Genomic DNA, 20,017 nt, shown 5'->3' with positions numbered 1-20,017 from the left:
ATAAATTTCCTTCCTCAGTGGAAAATAATAAGATAATAATGGAAATGGAATCGAAAAGGTGAGAGCATATGACGTTAGGGGAGCGGGGAGGAATGGGATGTATTTAGGAAAGCAGTGATGACTTGCACAAAAGATGCATGTGGGATGAGAAAGGTGGGAGGTGGGCAGATTAGAAAGGGTAGTGAGTGGTGGGATGAAGAAGTAAGCACTGGTGGCTGATTCGGGTGAGAAACTGCAAAAGTTGGTGAATGAGTTTGATAAAGTGTGTGAAAGAAGAAAGCTGAGAGTATATGTGAATAAGAGCAAGGATACTAGGTTCGGTAGGGTAGAGGAGCAAGGAAATTGGGAGGTAAGTTTGAATGGAGAAAAAGTGGAGGAAATGAAGTGTTTTAGATATATGGGAGTGGACTTAGCAGCAAATGGAATTATGGAAGTGGAAGTGAGCCACAGGGTGGGTGAGGGGGCTAAGGTTCTAGGAGAGTTGAAGAATATGTGAAAGGCAAGAATGTTAACTTGGAGAGAAAAAATGGGTATGTTTGAAGGAATAGTGGTGTCAACAATGTAATATGGGAGTGATGCATGGGCTATAGATAGGGTTGTGCGGAGAAGGGTGGATGTGTTGGAAACGAGATGTCTGTAGAAAATAAGTGGTGTGAAGTGGTTTGATCTATTAAGTAATGAAAGGGTAAGAGAGATGTGTGGTAGTATGAACAGTGTAGTTGAGAGAGCAGAAGAGGGTGTATTGAAACGGTTTGGTCACATGGAGAGAATGAGTGAGGAAAGATTGACAAAGAAGATATATGTGTCAGAGGTGGAGGGAACGAGAAGTGGGAGACCAATTTGGAGGTGGAAGGATGGAAAGAAAAAGGTTTTGATAATCCAGATTATAGATGGCTGAATAACTAATATAAAAGCATTTGAGTGCAGGGAATCATATCAAGATTAATAGTCATAACCAGCTGACTCCTAGCTTCTTCTACATCATGTAGCAGCTTATTTCTCTGATGGAACATCTCTTGCTCCATTTCTGCCTTGCTGGCAGCAACAGCAACTTCTGCTTCTTTCTGTAACCTGCAATTGTTTTAAAATCCTAGATGATATTTTCAAACATCTTTTCAAAAACATTAGTTGTCAGTAGATCTGCACGAGATACAGAGAATTAAAAGATCTAAATAGTAAGGTCACCTGAACTAATAAAGTCTATGTGTAGCACACAACAAACAAGTAATCAAAATAATGATTACTGAGATGAAACATGGACTTTCATGCTAAAATATGCTCTCCACACACTTTCATACAGAACACCTCTATACACAAAATTCTTCCACTGTTCTGATCCTAATTTCTCTGGCATCCAATCAACTCACTCATAGCACCTAATCATTTCTTCTGCTGTCTAATTATTCTCTTTGTACCTTTATCTTCGACCAGGGAATGTTAAGCGTTTGGGGTAAACCATGGAAAGTTTTGTGGGACCTAGATGTGGAAAGGGAGCTATGGTTTCAGTGCATTACACATTACAGCTAGAGACTGAGTATGAACGAATGGGGCCTTTGTTGTCTTTTCCTAGCGCTACCTCGCATGCACACAGGGGGAGGGGGGTGCCATTTCATGTGTGGCGATGTGAATGGATGAAGGCAGCAAGTATGAATATTTACATTTGTATATATGTATATGTCTGTGCATGTATGTATGTATATGTTGTAATGTATAGGTATGTATATGTGCGTGTGTGGGCGTGTATGAATATACATGTGTATGTGGTTGGATTGGGCCATTCTTTCATCTGTTTCCTGGTGCTACCTCGCTAACGTGGGAGACAGCGACAAAGTATAATAAATAAATAACCTTTATCTTCATGACTGACCTATCATCTATCATATGTACTATCTTTATATGAAATATCTCTAACCCTAAACATTACCATCACAGCACTTTATCATGTCTATTATCCACAGCTCTTTACCATCCCTCATGTCATCTATCTCTTATTATTGTGTTCACAACCAGACAACTACATATCTTCTGGCCTCTTACAATCTGTCATACTTTCTACTGCACACTACACTAATCCCATATTAAACGACCCTTAATATAAAGTACACAAAAAAAATGAAAGAGGCAGTATCATTTGTAAAAATAATCACTATTCACATTAAAAAGCATGAAAGATAACCCGCATTTGCATTCACTATGTGCATGCAGTAAATCAGTACAGATACCTTAACCAATCGGCATGCATAGTGGGTGGCAGAACACATTAAGGCTTTGTTGCCTTCACCTGCAACCTAACTTTCCACATTAGCCTTTATGGATAGCTATACTATGCTTTATATTTCAGTGATTCTTATGCTTCCAATGATTTTGGGTCACAATCAGATTACTGATGGTGATTGTTTCTAAGAGTACATTATGCATGCCAACTAAAGAATGGATGTGGCCTTTCTTTCTTTGTAAGTTCTTGGTGCTACCTCATAAACGAAAAAAAAAGTTTGTTGCCAACAACAAAAAAGTTTATATGATACAGAAGCCTGAGGGCAGTAAAAGTGCAACGTGCATATCAGTCTTACAACATTCATTTACAGAAAAGCTTGATCTATGGGATGTAAGACAGGCAGCTCAAAAGTTATTTTATTTTTTTTTTTATATACTTTGTCGCTGTCTCCCACATTTGCGAGGTAGCGCAAGGAAACAGACGAAAGAAATGGCCCAACCCCCCCCCCATACACATGTATATACATACGTCCACACACGCAAATATACATACCTACACAGCTTTCCATGGTTTACCCCAGACGCTTCACATGCCTTGATTCAATCCACTGACAGCACATCACCCCCGGTATACCACATCGCTCCAATTCACTCTATTCCTTGCCCTCCTTTCACCCTCCTGCATGTTCAGGCCCCGATCACACAAAATCTTTTTCACTCCATCTTTCCACCTCCAATTTGGTCTCCCTCTTCTCCTCGTTCCCTCCACCTCCGACACATATATCCTCTTGGTCAATCTCAAAAGTTATATATTAAGTTTTTTGTTAACTTCTTTTCACATTATAATACTCTTTAATTACATGAACCAAAGGTACAATAAGGTCTTACACATATTGTTATATCATTATATAACTCTTTAGCTTCTCAAATCCACATAAATTTCCTTCCTCAGTGGAAAATAATAAGATAATAATGGAAATGGAATCGAAAAGGTGAGAGCATATGACGTTAGGGGAGCGGGGGAGGAATGGGATGTATTTAGGAAAGCAGTGATGACTTGCACAAAAGATGCATGTGGGATGAGAAAGGTGGGAGGTGGGCAGATTAGAAAGGGTAGTGAGTGGTGGGATGAAGAAGTAAGCACTGGTGGCTGATTCGGGTGAGAAACTGCAAAAGTTGGTGAATGAGTTTGATAAAGTGTGTGAAAGAAGAAAGCTGAGAGTATATGTGAATAAGAGCAAGGATACTGGGTTCGGTAGGGTAGAGGAGCAAGGAAATTGGGAGGTAAGTTTGAATGGAGAAAAAGTGGAGGAAATGAAGTGTTTTAGATATATGGGAGTGGACTTAGCAGCAAATGGAACTATGGAAGTGGAAGTGAGCCACAGGGTGGGTGAGGGGGCTAAGGTTCTAGGAGAGTTGAAGAATATGTGAAAGGCAAGAATGTTAACTTGGAGAGAAAAAATGGGTATGTTTGAAGGAATAGTGGTGTCAACAATGTAATATGGGAGTGATGCATGGGCTATAGATAGGGTTGTGCGGAGAAGGGTGGATGTGTTGGAAACGAGATGTCTGTAGAAAATAAGTGGTGTGAAGTGGTTTGATCTATTAAGTAATGAAAGGGTAAGAGAGATGTGTGGTAGTACGAACAGTGTAGTTGAGAGAGCAGAAGAGGGTGTATTGAAACGGTTTGGTCACATGGAGAGAATGAGTGAGGAAAGATTGACAAAGAAGATATATGTGTCAGAGGTGGAGGGAACGAGAAGTGGGAGACCAATTTGGAGGTGGAAGGATGGAAAGAAAAAGGTTTTGAGCGATCGGGGATGGCAACGAGAATGGATGAAGGCAGTTAGAATGAACATGTACATGTGTATATATATGTATATGTCTGTGTATGTGTGTGCATTTATATGCTGAAATGTATAGGTATGTATATGGACGTGTGTGGGCATTTATGGATATACATGTGAATGTGGGTGGGTTTATTTATCAATTCATTCAGTATACTTTGTCGCTGTCTCCCGTTTTAGCGAAGTAGCGCAAGGAAACAGACAAAAGAATGGCCCAACCCACCCACATACACATGTATATACATACACATTCACATATATTTTTTTTTTTTTTTTTGCTTTGTTGCTGTCTCTCGCGTTTGCAAGGTAGCGCAAGGAAACAGATGAAAGAAATGGCCCAACCCACCCCCATACACATGTATATACATACGTCCACACACGCAAAATACACATACCCACACAGCTTTCCATGGTTTACCCCAGATGCTTCACATGCCCTGATTCAATCCACTGACAGCACGTCAACCCCGGTATACCACATCGATCCAATTCACTCTATTCCTTGCCCTCCTTTCACCCTCCTGCATGTTCAGGCCCCGATCACACAAAATCTTTTTCACTCCATCATTCCACCTCCAATTTGGTCTCCCACTTCTCCTCGTTCCCTCCACCTCCGACACATATATCCTCTTGGTCAACCTTTCCTCACTCATTCTCTCCATGTGCCCAAACCATTTCAAAACACCCTCTTCTTCTCTCTCAACCACGCTCTTTTTATTTCCACACATCTCTCTTACCCTTACATTACTTACTCGATCAAACCACCTCACACCACACATTGTCCTCAAACATCTCATTTCCAGCACATCCATCCTCCTGCGCACAATTCTATCCATAGCCCACACCTCGCAACCATACAACATTGTTGGAACCACTATTCCTTCAAACATACCCATTTTTGCTTTCCGAGATAATGTTCTCGACTTCCACACATTCTTCAAGGCTTCCAGAATTTTTGCCCCCTCCCCCACCCTATGATCCACTTCCGCTTCCACGGTTCCATCCGCTGCCAGATCCACTCCCAGATATCTAAAACACTTTACTTCCTCCAGTTTTTCTCCATTCAAACTTACCTCCCAACTGACTTGACCCTCAACCCTACTGTACCTAATAACCTTATTCTTATTCACATTTACTCTCGATTTTCTTCTTTCACACACTTTACCAAACTCAGTCACCAGCTTCTGCAGTTTCTCACATGAATCAGCCACCAGCCCTGTACCATCAGTGAACAACAAATGACTCACTTCCCAAGCTCTCTCATCCACAACAGACTTCTTACTTGCCCCTTTTTCCAAAACTCTTGCATTCACCTCCCTAACAACCCCATCCATAAACAAATTAAACAACCATGGAGACATCACACACCCCTGCCGCAAACCAACATTCACTGAGAACCAATCACTTTCCTCTCTTCCTACACGTACACATGCCTTACATTCTCGATAAAAACTTTTCACTGCTTCTAACAACTTGCCTCCCACACCATATATTCTTAATACCTTCCGCAGAGCATTTCTATCAACTCTATCATAAGCCTTCTCCAGATCCATAAATGCTACATACAAATCCATTTGCTTTTCTAAGTATTTCTCACATACATTCTTCAAAGCAAACACCTGATCCACACATCCTCTACCACTTCTGAAACCACACTGCTCTTCCCCAATCTGATGCTCTGTACATGCCTTCACCCTCTCAATCAATACCCTCCCATATAATTTACCAGGAATACTCAACAAACTTATACCTCTGTAATTTGAGCACTCACTCTTATCCCCTTTGCCTTTGTACAATGGCACCATGCAAGCATTCTGCCAATCCTCAGGCACCTCACCATGAGTCATACATACATTAAATAACCTTACCAACCAGTCAACAATGCAGTCATCCACTTTTTTAATAAATTCCAATGCAATACCATCCAAACCTGCTGCCTTGCCAGCTTTCATCTTCTGCAAAGCTTTTACTACCTTTTCTCTGTTTACCAAATCATTCTCCCTAACCCTCTCACTTTGCACACCACTTGACCAAGACACCCCATATCTGCCACTCTGTCATCAAACACATTCAACAAACCTTCAAAATACTCACTCTATCTCCTTCTCACATCACCACTACTTGTTATCACCCCCCCATTAGCCCCCTTCACAGAAGGTCCCATTTGTTCCCTTGTCTTACGCACTTTATTTACCTCCTTCCAAAACATCTTTTTATTCTCCCTAAAATTTAACGATACTCTCTCACCCCAACTCTCATTTGCCCTCTTTTTCACCTCTTGCACCTTTCTCTTGACCTCCAGCCTCTTTCTTTTATACATCTCCCACTCATTTGCATTATTTCCCTGCAAAAATCATCCAAATGCCTCTCTCTTCTCTTTCACTAACACTCTTACTTCTTCATCCCACCACTCACTACCCTTTCTAATCTGCCCACCTCCCACGCTTCTCATGCCACAAGCATCTTTTGCGCAAGCCATCACTGCTTCCCTAAATACATCCCATTCCTCTCCCACTCCCCTTATGTTCTTTGTTCTCACCTTTTTCCATTCTGTAGTCAGTCTCTCCTGGTACTTCGTCACACAAGTCTCCTTCCCAAGCTCACTTACTCTCACCACTCTCTTCACCCCAACACACTCTCTACTCTTTTCTGAAAACCTCTACAAATCTTTACCTTCGCCTCCACAAGATTATGATCAGACATCCCTCCAGTTGCACCTCTCAGCACATTAACATCCAAAAGTCTCTCTTTCGCGCACCTATCAATTAACACATAATCCATTAACGCTCTCTGGCCATCTCTCCTACTTAAATACGTATACTTATGTATATCTCCCTTTTTAATAATAATAATAATAATAATAATAATAATGGATTTGTATGTAGCATTTATGGATCTGGAGAAGGCATATGATAGAGTTGATAGAGATGCTCTGTGGAAGGTATTAAGAATATATGGTGTTGGAGGCAAGTTGTTAGAAGCAGTGAAAAGTTTTTATCGAGGATGTAAGGCATGTGTACGTGTAGGAAGAGAGGAAAGTGATTGGTTCTCAGTGAATGTAGGTTTGCGGCAGGGGTGTGTGATGTCTCCATGGTTGTTTAATTTGTTTATGGATGGGGTTGTTAGGGAGGTGAATGCAAGAGTTTTGGAAAGAGGGGCAAGTATGAAGTCTGTTGGGGATGAGAGCTTGGGAAGTGAGTCAGTTGTTGTTCGCTGATGATACAGCGCTGGTGGCAAAGTGAGAAACTGCAGAAGCTGGTGACTGAGTTTGGTAAAGTGTGTGGAAGAAGAAAGTTAAGAGTAAATGTGAATAAGAGCAAGGTAATTAGGTACAGTAGGGTTGAGGGTCAAGTCAATTGGGAGGTGAGTTTGAATGGAGAAAAACTGGAGGAAGTGAAGTGTTTTAGATATCTGGGAGTGGATCTGGCAGCGGATGGAACCATGGAAGCGGAAGTGGATCATAGGGTGGGGGAGGGAACGAAAATTCTGGGAGCCTTGAAGAATGTGTGGAAGTCGAGAACATTATCTCGGAAAGCAAAAATGGGTATGTTTGAAGGAATAGTGGTTCCAACAATGTTGTATGGTTGCGAGGCATGGGCTATGGATAGAGTTGTGCGCAGGAGGATGGATGTGCTGGAAATGAGATGTTTGAGGACAATGTGTGGTGTGAGGTGGTTTGATCGAGTAAGTAACGTAAGGGTAAGAGAGATGTGTGGAAATAAAAAGAGCGTGGTTGAGAGAGCAGAAGAGGGTGTTTTGAAATGGTTTGGGCACATGGAGAGAATGAGTGAGGAAAGATTGACCAAGAGGATATATGTGTCGGAGGTGGATGGAACGAGGAGAAGAGGGAGACCAAATTGGAGGTGGAAAGATGGAGTGAAAAAGATTTTGTGTGATCGGGGCCTGAACATGCAGGAGGGTGAGAGGAGGGCAAGGAATAGGGTGAATTGGAGCGATGTGGTATACCGGGGTTGACGTGCTGTCAGTGGATTGAATCAAGGCATGTGAAGCGTCTGGGGTAAACCATGGAAAGCTGTGTGGGTATGTATATTTTGCGTGTGTGGACGTATGTATATACATGTGTATGGGGTGGGTTGGGCCATTTCTTCGTCTGTTTCCTTGCGCTACCTCGCAAACGCGGGAGACAGCGGAAAAAAAATAAATAATAATAATAATAATAATAATAGTTTGCTTTGAAGAATGTATGTGAGAAATACTTAGAAAAGCAAATGGATTTGTATGTAGCATTTATGGATCTGGAGAAGGCATATGATAGAGTTGATAGAGATGCTCTGTGGAAGGTATTAAGAATATATGGTGTGGGAGGCAAGTTTTTAGAAGCAGTGAAAAGTTTTTATCGAGGATGTAAGGCATGTGTACGTGTAGGAAGAGAGGAAAGTGATTGGTTCTCAGTGAATGTAGGTTTGCGGCAGGGGTGTGTGATGTCCCCATGGTTGTTTAATTTGTTTATGGATGGGGTTGTTAGGGAGGTAAATGCAAGAGTTTTGGAAAGAGGGGCAAGTATGAGAAGTCTGTTGGGGATGAGAGAGCTTGGGAAGTGAGTCAGTTGTTGTTCGCTGATGATACAGCACTGGTGGCTGATTCATGTGAGAAACTGCAGAAGCTGGTGACTGAGTTTGGTAAAGTGTGTGGAAGAAGAAAGTTAAGAGTAAATGTGAATAAGAGCAAGGTTATTAGGTACAGTAGGGTTGAGGGTCAAATCAATTGGGAGGTGAGTTTGAATGAAGAAAAACTGGAGGAAGTGAAGTGTTTTAGATATCTGGGAGTGGATCTGGCAGCGGATGGAACCATGGAAGCGGAAGTGGATCATAGGGTGGGGGAGGGGGCGAAAATTCTGGGAGCCTAGAAGAATGTGTGGAAGTCGAGAACATTATCTCGGAAAGCAAAAATGGGTATGCTTGAAGGAATAGTGGTTCCAACAATGTTGTATGGTTGCGAGGCGTGAGCTATGGATAGAGTTGTGCGCAGGAGGATGGATGTGCTGGAAATGAGATGTTTGAGGACAATGTGTGGTGTGAGGTGGTTTGATCGAGTAAGTAACGTAAGGGTAAGAGAGATGTGTGGAAATAAAAAGAGCGTGGTTGAGAGAGCAGAAGAGGGTGCTTTGAAATGATTTGGGCACATGGAGAGAATGAGTGAGGAAAGATTGACCAAGAGGATATATGTGTCGGAGGTGGAGGGAACGAGGAGAAGAGGGAGACCAAATTGGAGGTGGAAAGATGGAGTGAAAAAGATTTTGTGTGATCGGGGCCTGAACATGCAGGAGGGTGAAAGGAGGGCAAGGAATAGAGTGAATTGGAGCGATGTGGTATACCGGGGTTGACGTGCTGTCAGTGGATTGAATCAAGGCATGTAAAGCATCTGGGGTAAACCATGGAAAGCTGTGTAGGTATGTATTTTTGCGTGTGTGGACGTATGTATATACATGTGTATGGGGGTGGGTTGTGCCATTTCTTTCATCTGTTTCCTTGCGCTACCTCGCAAACGCGGGAGACAGCGAGAGAAAAAAAAAAAAAAAATAGTAATAATAATAATAATAATAATAATAATAGCTGGAGGGGATGGTATTGGTGTTGAATCTATTTGGAAAGGAAGTGACTGTGCTGATGACTGGTCGGTAAGGATTTTTAATGTATGTATGGAACACGGTTATAGAAAGGACTGCTCTGTCCTTGTACGGAGTACTGCTCTCACATCTGGGGTGATTCTAGCTCTGCGTCCTTACTTGACAGAGCTGAGACAAATATGATCAGATCATTTAGCTTTCCTAGGCTAACTTCAAAATTTGACCTGCTTGCTCTTCACCGCAACATTGATTCACTTTCCCTCTCCTTTAAGTATTACTTTGGTTTCTGCTCCCACTAGCTACACCACACAATACTAGGTAAGATGCTGCATTACATTATTAATGTGTGGCCATTGGCAACTCGAGAGCAGGCCGTTTTGAAAACTTTCGTTCCCTACACCTTGAAGCTCTGGGATTCTCTGTCCTCTCATGTTTTCCCAATGACTATAACCTGACACATTTTAAAAGACAGGTTTTTCACTTTGCCCAAAACTATCAAATACTTTCCCATACCTCTTCTCTTTACCTTTCATTAAGCTCTTTCTATATCATTTAAGGCCCAGCCTTGATGTGGACTCATGTCCATGACTGGAGCCTCCAACTTAAAGAAAAAAAAACTGTGTAAAGGCTGGCCAGCCTACTTTCCTGTAGTTTGTGTAAGTTTTTCTGGTGGAACACAATGTAAATTTCATACTGTACAGTACTTTCCTAAAGATAACAAAATCAAACCATATGGTTCCCTCATAGATGAAAAATAATCTTTAAATCTCATACCTCCTTTCTTGTTCCTTTAATAGTTCCTCCTTTGTAAAGTAGAAATCCATCTTCTTGGAAGAATCTTGGCTTGAATTTTTGCCATTTCCTGGGTTATTTACCCGGAAGTAGTAGATACCAGCAAGCACAAGCCGGTCATTATGATGAAGCTGGAAATGAATTTGACTTTAAACCAATGAAACACAAACACACACACATTTACATAAGCAACACTGTTTTAGGTTAAGGAGGTCTTGTGTATGAAACCTCTTGGATTTCTATGAGAGAATGAGCCCTTAAACAAATGAATGCAGAACATTCAAGCACCACTCCCACAAGTGGGCTATGCAATGCCCAGATCATGTTTCAGCTTTAGATTAACTGGCTAATTACCACAAGTAGTTCAAGATGAATCTTCAACATATCAAACCTCCCTGAAAGGTGAGCTTCACCACCAAGGTGTAAGACATAAACCACTGTGCTTGTGATATCCATTTTCAACACTCATCTTCATAACAAAGAACCAGCCTCCATCACCTGCCAAACCTCTGAACAGCTTCCTATAATAAAAAAAGATGACACTGGTTTAGAGAGCAGAAGAGGGTGTGTTGAAATGGTTTGGACACATGGAGAGCATGAGTAAAGAAATATTGACAAAGAGGATAAAAGTGTCAGAGGTGGAGGGAAAAAGGAGAAGCAAGAGACCAAATTGGAGGTGGAAGGATGGAGTAAAAACTATTTTGAGCGGTCAGGGTCCGAACATAGAGGAGGCTGAGAGGCGTCCATGGAATAGAGTGAATTGGAATGATGTGGTATGCCAGGATCAACAGGCTGTCAATGGACTGAACAGGGGTAGGTGAAGCATTTAGGGTAACTATGGAAAGGTCTGTGGGGCCTGGTTTACCATAGATGCTTTACATGCCCTGGTTCAATCCACTGACAGCACGCTGACCCTGGTATACCATGTCGTTCCAATTCACTCTCTTCCTTGAACGCCTTTCACCCTCCTGCATGTTCAAGCACCGATCACTCAAAATCTTTTTCACCCCATTCTTCCACCTCCAATTTGGTCTTCCACTTCTCGTTCCCTTCACCTCTGAAACATATATCCTCTTTGTCAATCTTTCCTCACTCATTCTCTCCATGTGACCAAACCATTTCAAATACACCCTCTTCGCTCTCTCAACCACACTCTTTTTATTACTACACATCTCTCTTACCCTTTCATTACTTACTCAATCAAACCACCTCACACCACATACTATCCACAATCATCTCATTTCTAACACATCCACCCTCCTCTGCACAACTCTATCTATAGCCCACGCCTCGCAACCATAAAACATTGTTAGAACTACTTTGCCAGCTTTCATCTTCCGCAAAGCTTTTACTACCTTTTCTCTGTTTACCAAATCATTCTCCTTAACCCTTTCACTTTGCACACCACCTCGACCAAAACACCCTATATCTGCCACTCTATCATCAAACACTTTCAACAAACCTTCAAAATACTCACTCCATCTCCTTCTCACATCCCCACTACTTGTTATCACCTCCCCATTAGCCCTCTTCATTGATGTTCCCATTTGTTCCCATGTCTTACTCACTTTTATTTAACTACTTCCAAACCATCTTTTTATTCCCCCTAAAATTTAATGATACTCTCTCACTCCAACTCTCATTTGCCCTCTTTTTCACCTCTTGCACCTTTCTCTTGATCTCCTGCCTCTTTCTTTTATACTTCTCCCAATTATTTGCATTATTTCCTTGCAAAAATCATCCAAATGCCTCTCTCTTCCCCTTCACTAATAATATTACTTCTTCATTCCTCCGCTCACAACCCTTTCTAATCTCTCTCTCTCTCTCTATGTATATATATATATAGTAAAAGTAAAAGCTTTGCGGAAGATGAAAGCTGGCAAGGCAACAGGTTTGGATGGTATTGCAGTGGAATTTATTAAAAAAGGGGGTGACTGTATTATTGACTGGTTGGTAAGGTTATTTAATGTATGTATGACTCATGGTGAGGTGCCTGAGGATTGGCGGAATGCGTGCATAGTGCAATTGTACAAAGGCAAAGGGGATAAGAGTGAGTGCTCAAATTACAGAGGTATAAGTTTGTTGAGTATTCCTGGTAAATTATATGGGAGGGTATTGATTGAGAGGGTGAAGGCATGTACAGAGCATCAGATTAGGGGAAGAGCAGTGTGGTTTCAGAAGTGGTAGAGGATGTGTGGATCAGGTGTTTGCTTTGAAGAATGTATGTGAGAAATACTTAGAAAAGCAAATGGATTTGTATGTAGCATTTATGGATCTGGAGAAGGCATATGATAGAGTTGATAGAGATGCTCTGTGGAAGGTATTAAGAATATATGGTGTTGGAGGCAAGTTGTTAGAAGCAGTGAAAAGTTTTTATCGAGGATGTAAGGCATGTGTATGTGTAGGAAGAGAGGAAAGTGATTGGTTCTCAGTGAATGTAGGTTTGCGGCAGGGGTGTGTGATGTCTCATGGTTGTTTAATTTGTTTATGGATGGGGTTGTTAGGGAGGTAAATGCAAGAGTTTTGGAAAGAGGGGCAAGTATGAAGTCTGTTGGGGATGAGAGAGCTTGGGAAGTGAGTCAGTTGTTGTTCGCTGATGATACAGCGCTGGTGGCGGATTCATGTGAGAAACTGCAGAAGCTGGTGACTGAGTTTGGTAAAGTGTGTGGAAGAAGAAAGTTAAGAGTAAATGTGAATAAGAGCAAGGTAATTAGGTACAGTAGGGTTGAGGGTCAAGTCAATTGGGAGGTGAGTTTGAATGGAGAAAAACTGGAGGAAGTGAAGTGTTTTAGATATCTGGGAGTGGATCTGTCAGCGGATGGAACCATGGAAGCGGAAGTGGATCATAGGGTGGGGGAGGGGACGAAAATTCTGGGAGCCTTGAAGAATGTGTGGAAGTCGAGAACATTATCTCGGAAAGCAAAAATGGGTATGTTTGAAGGAATAGTGGTTCCAACAATGTTGTATGGTTGCGAGGCATGGGCTATGGATAGAGTTGTGCGCAGGAGGATGGATGTGCTGGAAATGAGATGTTTGAGGACAATGTGTGGTGTGAGGTGGTTTGATCGAGTAAGTAACGTAAGGGTAAGAGAGATGTGTGGAAATAAAAAGAGCGTGGTTGAGAGAGCAGAAGAGGGTGTTTTGAAATGGTTTGGGCACATGGAGAGAATGAGTGAGGAAAGATTGACCAAGAGGATATATGTGTCGGAGGTGGATGGAACGAGGAGAAGAGGGAGACCAAATTGGAGGTGGAAAGATGGAGTGAAAAAGATTTTGTGTGATCGGGGCCTGAACATGCAGGAGGGTGAGAGGAGGGCAAGGAATAGGGTGAATTGGAGCGATGTGGTATACCGGGGTTGACGTGCTGTCAGTGGATTGAATCAAGGCATGTGAAGCGTCTGGGGTAAACCATGGAAAGCTGTGTGGGTATGTATATTTTGCGTGTGTGGACGTATGTATATACATGTGTATGGGGGTGGGTTGGGCCATTTCTTCGTCTGTTTCCTTGCGCTACCTCGCAAACGCGGGAGACAGCGGAAAAAAAATAAATAATAATAATAATAATAATAGTTTGCTTTGAAGAATGTATGTGAGAAATACTTAGAAAAGCAAATGGATTTGTATGTAGCATTTATGGATCTGGAGAAGGCATATGATAGAGTTGATAGAGATGCTCTGTGGAAGGTATTAAGAATATATGGTGTGGGAGGCAAGTTTTTAGAAGCAGTGAAAAGTTTTTATCGAGGATGTAAGGCATGTGTACGTGTAGGAAGAGAGGAAAGTGATTGGTTCTCAGTGAATGTAGGTTTGCGGCAGGGGTGTGTGATGTCCCCATGGTTGTTTAATTTGTTTATGGATGGGGTTGTTAGGGAGGTAAATGCAAGAGTTTTGGAAAGAGGGGCAAGTATGAGAAGTCTGTTGGGGATGAGAGAGCTTGGGAAGTGAGTCAGTTGTTGTTCGCTGATGATACAGCACTGGTGGCTGATTCATGTGAGAAACTGCAGAAGCTGGTGACTGAGTTTGGTAAAGTGTGTGGAAGAAGAAAGTTAAGAGTAAATGTGAATAAGAGCAAGGTTATTAGGTACAGTAGGGTTGAGGGTCAAGTCAATTGGGAGGTGAGTTTGAATGAAGAAAAACTGGAGGAAGTGAAGTGTTTTAGATATCTGGGAGTGGATCTGGCAGCGGATGGAACCATGGAAGCGGAAGTGGATCATAGGGTGGGGGAGGGGGCGAAAATTCTGGGAGCCTAGAAGAATGTGTGGAAGTCGAGAACATTATCTCGGAAAGCAAAAATGGGTATGCTTGAAGGAATAGTGGTTCCAACAATGTTGTATGGTTGCGAGGCGTGAGCTATGGATAGAGTTGTGCGCAGGAGGATGGATGTGCTGGAAATGAGATGTTTGAGGACAATGTGTGGTGTGAGGTGGTTTGATCGAGTAAGTAACGTAAGGGTAAGAGAGATGTGTGGAAATAAAAAGAGCGTGGTTGAGAGAGCAGAAGAGGGTGCTTTGAAATGATTTGGGCACATGGAGAGAATGAGTGAGGAAAGATTGACCAAGAGGATATATGTGTCGGAGGTGGAGGGAACGAGGAGAAGAGGGAGACCAAATTGGAGGTGGAAAGATGGAGTGAAAAAGATTTTGTGTGATCGGGGCCTGAACATGCAGGAGGGTGAAAGGAGGGCAAGGAATAGAGTGAATTGGAGCGATGTGGTATACCGGGGTTGACGTGCTGTCAGTGGATTGAATCAAGGCATGTAAAGCATCTGGGGTAAACCATGGAAAGCTGTGTAGGTATGTATTTTTGCGTGTGTGGACGTATGTATATACATGTGTATGGGGGTGGGTTGTGCCATTTCTTTCATCTGTTTCCTTGCGCTACCTCGCAAACGCGGGAGACAGCGAGAGAAAAAAAAAAAAAAAAAAATAGTAATAATAATAATAATAATAATAATAGCTGGAGGGGATGGTATTGGTGTTGAATCTATTTGGAAAGGAAGTGACTGTGCTGATGACTGGTCGGTAAGGATTTTTAATGTATGTATGGAACACGGTTATAGAAAGGACTGCTCTGTCCTTGTACGGAGTACTGCTCTCACATCTGGGGTGATTCTAGCTCTGCGTCCTTACTTGACAGAGCTGAGACAAATATGATCAGATCATTTAGCTTTCCTAGGCTAACTTCAAAATTTGACCTGCTTGCTCTTCACCGCAACATTGATTCACTTTCCCTCTCCTTTAAGTATTACTTTGGTTTCTGCTCCCACTAGCTACACCACACAATACTAGGTAAGATGCTGCATTACATTATTAATGTGTGGCCATTGGCAACTCGAGAGCAGGCCGTTTTGAAAACTTTCGTTCCCTACACCTTGAAGCTCTGGGATTCTCTGTCCTCTCATGTTTTCCCAATGACTATAACCTGACACATTTTAAAAGACAGGTTTTTCACTTTGCCCAAAACTATCAAATACTTTCCCATACCTCTTCTCTTTACCTTTCATTAAGCTCTTTCTATATCATTTAAGGCCCAGCCTTGATGTGGACTCATGTCCATGACTGGAGCCTCCAACTTAAAGAAAAAAAAACTGTGTAAAGGCTGGCCAGCCTACTTTCCTGTAGTTTGTGTAAGTTTTTCTGGTGGAACACAATGTAAATTTCATACTGTACAGTACTTTCCTAAAGATAACAAAATCAAACCATATGGTTCCCTCATAGATGAAAAATAATCTTTAAATCTCATACCTCCTTTCTTGTTCCTTTAATAGTTCCTCCTTTGTAAAGTAGAAATCCATCTTCTTGGAAGAATCTTGGCTTGAATTTTTGCCATTTCCTGGGTTATTTACCCGGAAGTAGTAGATACCAGCAAGCACAAGCCGGTCATTATGATGAAGCTGGAAATGAATTTGACTTTAAACCAATGAAACACAAACACACACACATTTACATAAGCAACACTGTTTTAGGTTAAGGAGGTCTTGTGTATGAAACCTCTTGGATTTCTATGAGAGAATGAGCCCTTAAACAAATGAATGCAGAACATTCAAGCACCACTCCCACAAGTGGGCTATGCAATGCCCAGATCATGTTTCAGCTTTAGATTAACTGGCTAATTACCACAAGTAGTTCAAGATGAATCTTCAACATATCAAACCTCCCTGAAAGGTGAGCTTCACCACCAAGGTGTAAGACATAAACCACTGTGCTTGTGATATCCATTTTCAACACTCATCTTCATAACAAAGAACCAGCCTCCATCACCTGCCAAACCTCTGAACAGCTTCCTATAATAAAAAAAGATGACACTGGTTTAGAGAGCAGAAGAGGGTGTGTTGAAATGGTTTGGACACATGGAGAGCATGAGTAAAGAAATATTGACAAAGAGGATAAAAGTGTCAGAGGTGGAGGGAAAAAGGAGAAGCAAGAGACCAAATTGGAGGTGGAAGGATGGAGTAAAAACTATTTTGAGCGGTCAGGGTCCGAACATAGAGGAGGCTGAGAGGCGTCCATGGAATAGAGTGAATTGGAATGATGTGGTATGCCAGGATCAACAGGCTGTCAATGGACTGAACAGGGGTAGGTGAAGCATTTAGGGTAACTATGGAAAGGTCTGTGGGGCCTGGTTTACCATAGATGCTTTACATGCCCTGGTTCAATCCACTGACAGCACGCTGACCCTGGTATACCATGTCGTTCCAATTCACTCTCTTCCTTGAACGCCTTTCACCCTCCTGCATGTTCAAGCACCGATCACTCAAAATCTTTTTCACTCCATTCTTCCACCTCCAATTTGGTCTTCCACTTCTCGTTCCCTTCACCTCTGAAACATATATCCTCTTTGTCAATCTTTCCTCACTCATTCTCTCCATGTGACCAAACCATTTCAAATACACCCTCTTCGCTCTCTCAACCACACTCTTTTTATTACTACACATCTCTCTTACCCTTTCATTACTTACTCAATCAAACCACCTCACACCACATACTATCCACAATCATCTCATTTCTAACACATCCACCCTCCTCTGCACAACTCTATCTATAGCCCACGCCTCGCAACCATAAAACATTGTTAGAACTACTTTGCCAGCTTTCATCTTCCGCAAAGCTTTTACTACCTTTTCTCTGTTTACCAAATCATTCTCCTTAACCCTTTCACTTTGCACACCACCTCGACCAAAACACCCTATATCTGCCACTCTATCATCAAACACTTTCAACAAACCTTCAAAATACTCACTCCATCTCCTTCTCACATCCCCACTACTTGTTATCACCTCCCCATTAGCCCTCTTCATTGATGTTCCCATTTGTTCCCTTGTCTTACTCACTTTTATTTAACTACTTCCAAACCATCTTTTTATTCTCCCTAAAATTTAATGATACTCTCTCACTCCAACTCTCATTTGCCCTCTTTTTCACCTCTTGCACCTTTCTCTTGATCTCCTGCCTCTTTCTTTTATACTTCTCCCAATCATTTGCATTATTTCCTTGCAAAAATCATCCAAATGCCTCTCTCTTCCCCTTCACTAATAATATTACTTCTTCATTCCTCCACTCACAACCCTTTCTAATCTCTCTCTCTCTCTCTATGTATATATATATATAGTAAAAGTAAAAGCTTTGCGGAAGATGAAAGCTGGCAAGGCAACAGGTTTGGATGGTATTGCAGTGGAATTTATTAAAAAAGGGGGTGACTGTATTATTGACTGGTTGGTAAGGTTATTTAATGTATGTATGACTCATGGTGAGGTGCCTGAGGATTGGCGGAATGCGTGCATAGTGCAATTGTACAAAGGCAAAGGGGATAAGAGTGAGTGCTCAAATTACAGAGGTATAAGTTTGTTGAGTATTCCTGGTAAATTATATGGGAGGGTATTGATTGAGAGGGTGAAGGCATGTACAGAGCATCAGATTAGGGGAAGAGCAGTGTGGTTTCAGAAGTGGTAGAGGATGTGTGGATCAGGTGTTTGCTTTGAAGAATGTATGTGAGAAATACTTAGAAAAGCAAATGGATTTGTATGTAGCATTTATGGATCTGGAGAAGGCATATGATAGAGTTGATAGAGATGCTCTGTGGAAGGTATTAAGAATATATGGTGTGGGAGGCAAGTTGTTGGAAGCAGTGAAAAGTTTTTATCGAGGATGTAAGGCATGTGTATGTGTAGGAAGAGAGGAAAGTGATTGGTTCTCAGTGAATGTAGGTTTGCGGCAGGGGTGTGTGTTGTCTTCATGGTTGTTTAATTTGTTTATGGATGGGGTTGTTAGGGAGGTAAATGCAAGAGTTTTGGAAAGAGGGGCAAGTATGAAGTCTGTTGGGGATGAGAGAGCTTGGGAAGTGAGTCAGTTGTTGTTCGCTGATGATACAGCGCTGGTGGCGGATTCATGTGAGAAACTGCAGAAGCTGGTGACGGAGTTTGGTAAAGTGTGTGGAAGAAGAAAGTTAAGAGTAAATGTGAATAAGAGCAAGGTTATTAGGTACAGTAGGGTTGAGGGTCAAGTCAATTGGGAGGTGAGTTTGAATGGAGAAAAACTGGAGGAAGTGAAGTGTTTTAGATATCTGGGAGTGGATCTGTCAGCGGATGGAACCATGGAAGCGGAAGTGGATCATAGGGTGGGGGAGGGGGCGAAAATTTTGGGAGCCTTGAAAAATGTGTGGAAGTCGAGAACATTATCTCGGAAAGCAAAAATGGGTATGTTTGAAGGAATAGTGGTTCCAACAATGTTGTATGGTTGCGAGGCGTGGGCTATGGATAGAGTTGTGCGCAGGAGGATGGATGTGCTGGAAATGAGATGTTTGAGGACAATGTGTGGTGTGAGGTGGTTTGATCGAGTAAGTAACGTAAGGGTAAGAGAGATGTGTGGAAATAAAAAGAGCGTGGTTGAGAGAGCAGAAGAGGGTGTTTTGAAATGGTTTGGGCACATGGAGAGAATGAGTGAGGAAAGATTGACCAAGAGGATATATGTGTCGGAGGTGGAGGGAACGAGGAGAAGAGGGAGACCAAATTGGAGGTGGAAAGATGGAGTGAAAAGGATTTTGTGTGATCGGGGCCTGAACATACAGGAGGGTGAAAGGAGGGCAAGGAATAGAGTGAATTGGAGCGATGTGGTATACAGGGGTTGACGTGCTGTCAGTGGATTGAATCAAGGCATGTGAAGCGTCCGGGGTAAACCATGGAAAGCTGTGTAGGTATGTATATTTGCGTGTGTGGACGTGTGTATGTACATGTGTATGGGGGGGGGTTGGGCCATTTCTTTCATCTGTTTCCTTGCGCTACCTCGCAACCGCGGGAGACAGCGACGAGGTATAAAAAAAAAAAAAAAAAAAAAAAAAAAAAAAAATAATAATTTACAGTTAAAACACAGGCAACACAGCTAAATCTGAGTAACTGTGCAATTATTCCACTCATTGCACTCCACAACACTAGAAACTAATGAGAATTCCATTTGTAAAATGCAGTTTTACGACAAACAACATTTCTCATACATTATGGGTACATGCAGAGTCTTTGAGCTGCTAAATTCACTGCACAGTTCAGGCTGCCACAACTGAGTAGTTATGAAGCATATGCCTTTTA

At 42.0% G+C, this 20,017-nt stretch overlaps 1 protein-coding gene across 1 annotated transcript in view; it reads right to left on the bottom strand.

Annotated features, from left to right (window-relative positions):
* Window positions 1-20,017, bottom strand: part of LOC139766666 (kinesin-like protein KIF14) — a 282,193-nt gene that overhangs the window by 117,924 nt on the left and 144,252 nt on the right. Inside the window, exons 17-18 of the mRNA XM_071695567.1 lie at window positions 16,185-16,333; window positions 957-1,071 (exon numbers count right to left, since the gene is read on the bottom strand). Coding sequence (XP_071551668.1) covers window positions 957-1,071; window positions 16,185-16,333 — 264 coding nt within the window. The remainder of the gene's footprint in view (window positions 1-956; window positions 1,072-16,184; window positions 16,334-20,017) is intronic.

This window comes from Panulirus ornatus, chromosome 4 (assembly GCF_036320965.1).
Source record: "Panulirus ornatus isolate Po-2019 chromosome 4, ASM3632096v1, whole genome shotgun sequence".
NCBI lineage: Eukaryota > Metazoa > Arthropoda > Malacostraca > Decapoda > Palinuridae > Panulirus > Panulirus ornatus.
The sequence above is the reverse complement of the archived record's forward strand: the minus strand, read 5'-3'. Positions and strand labels throughout refer to the sequence as shown.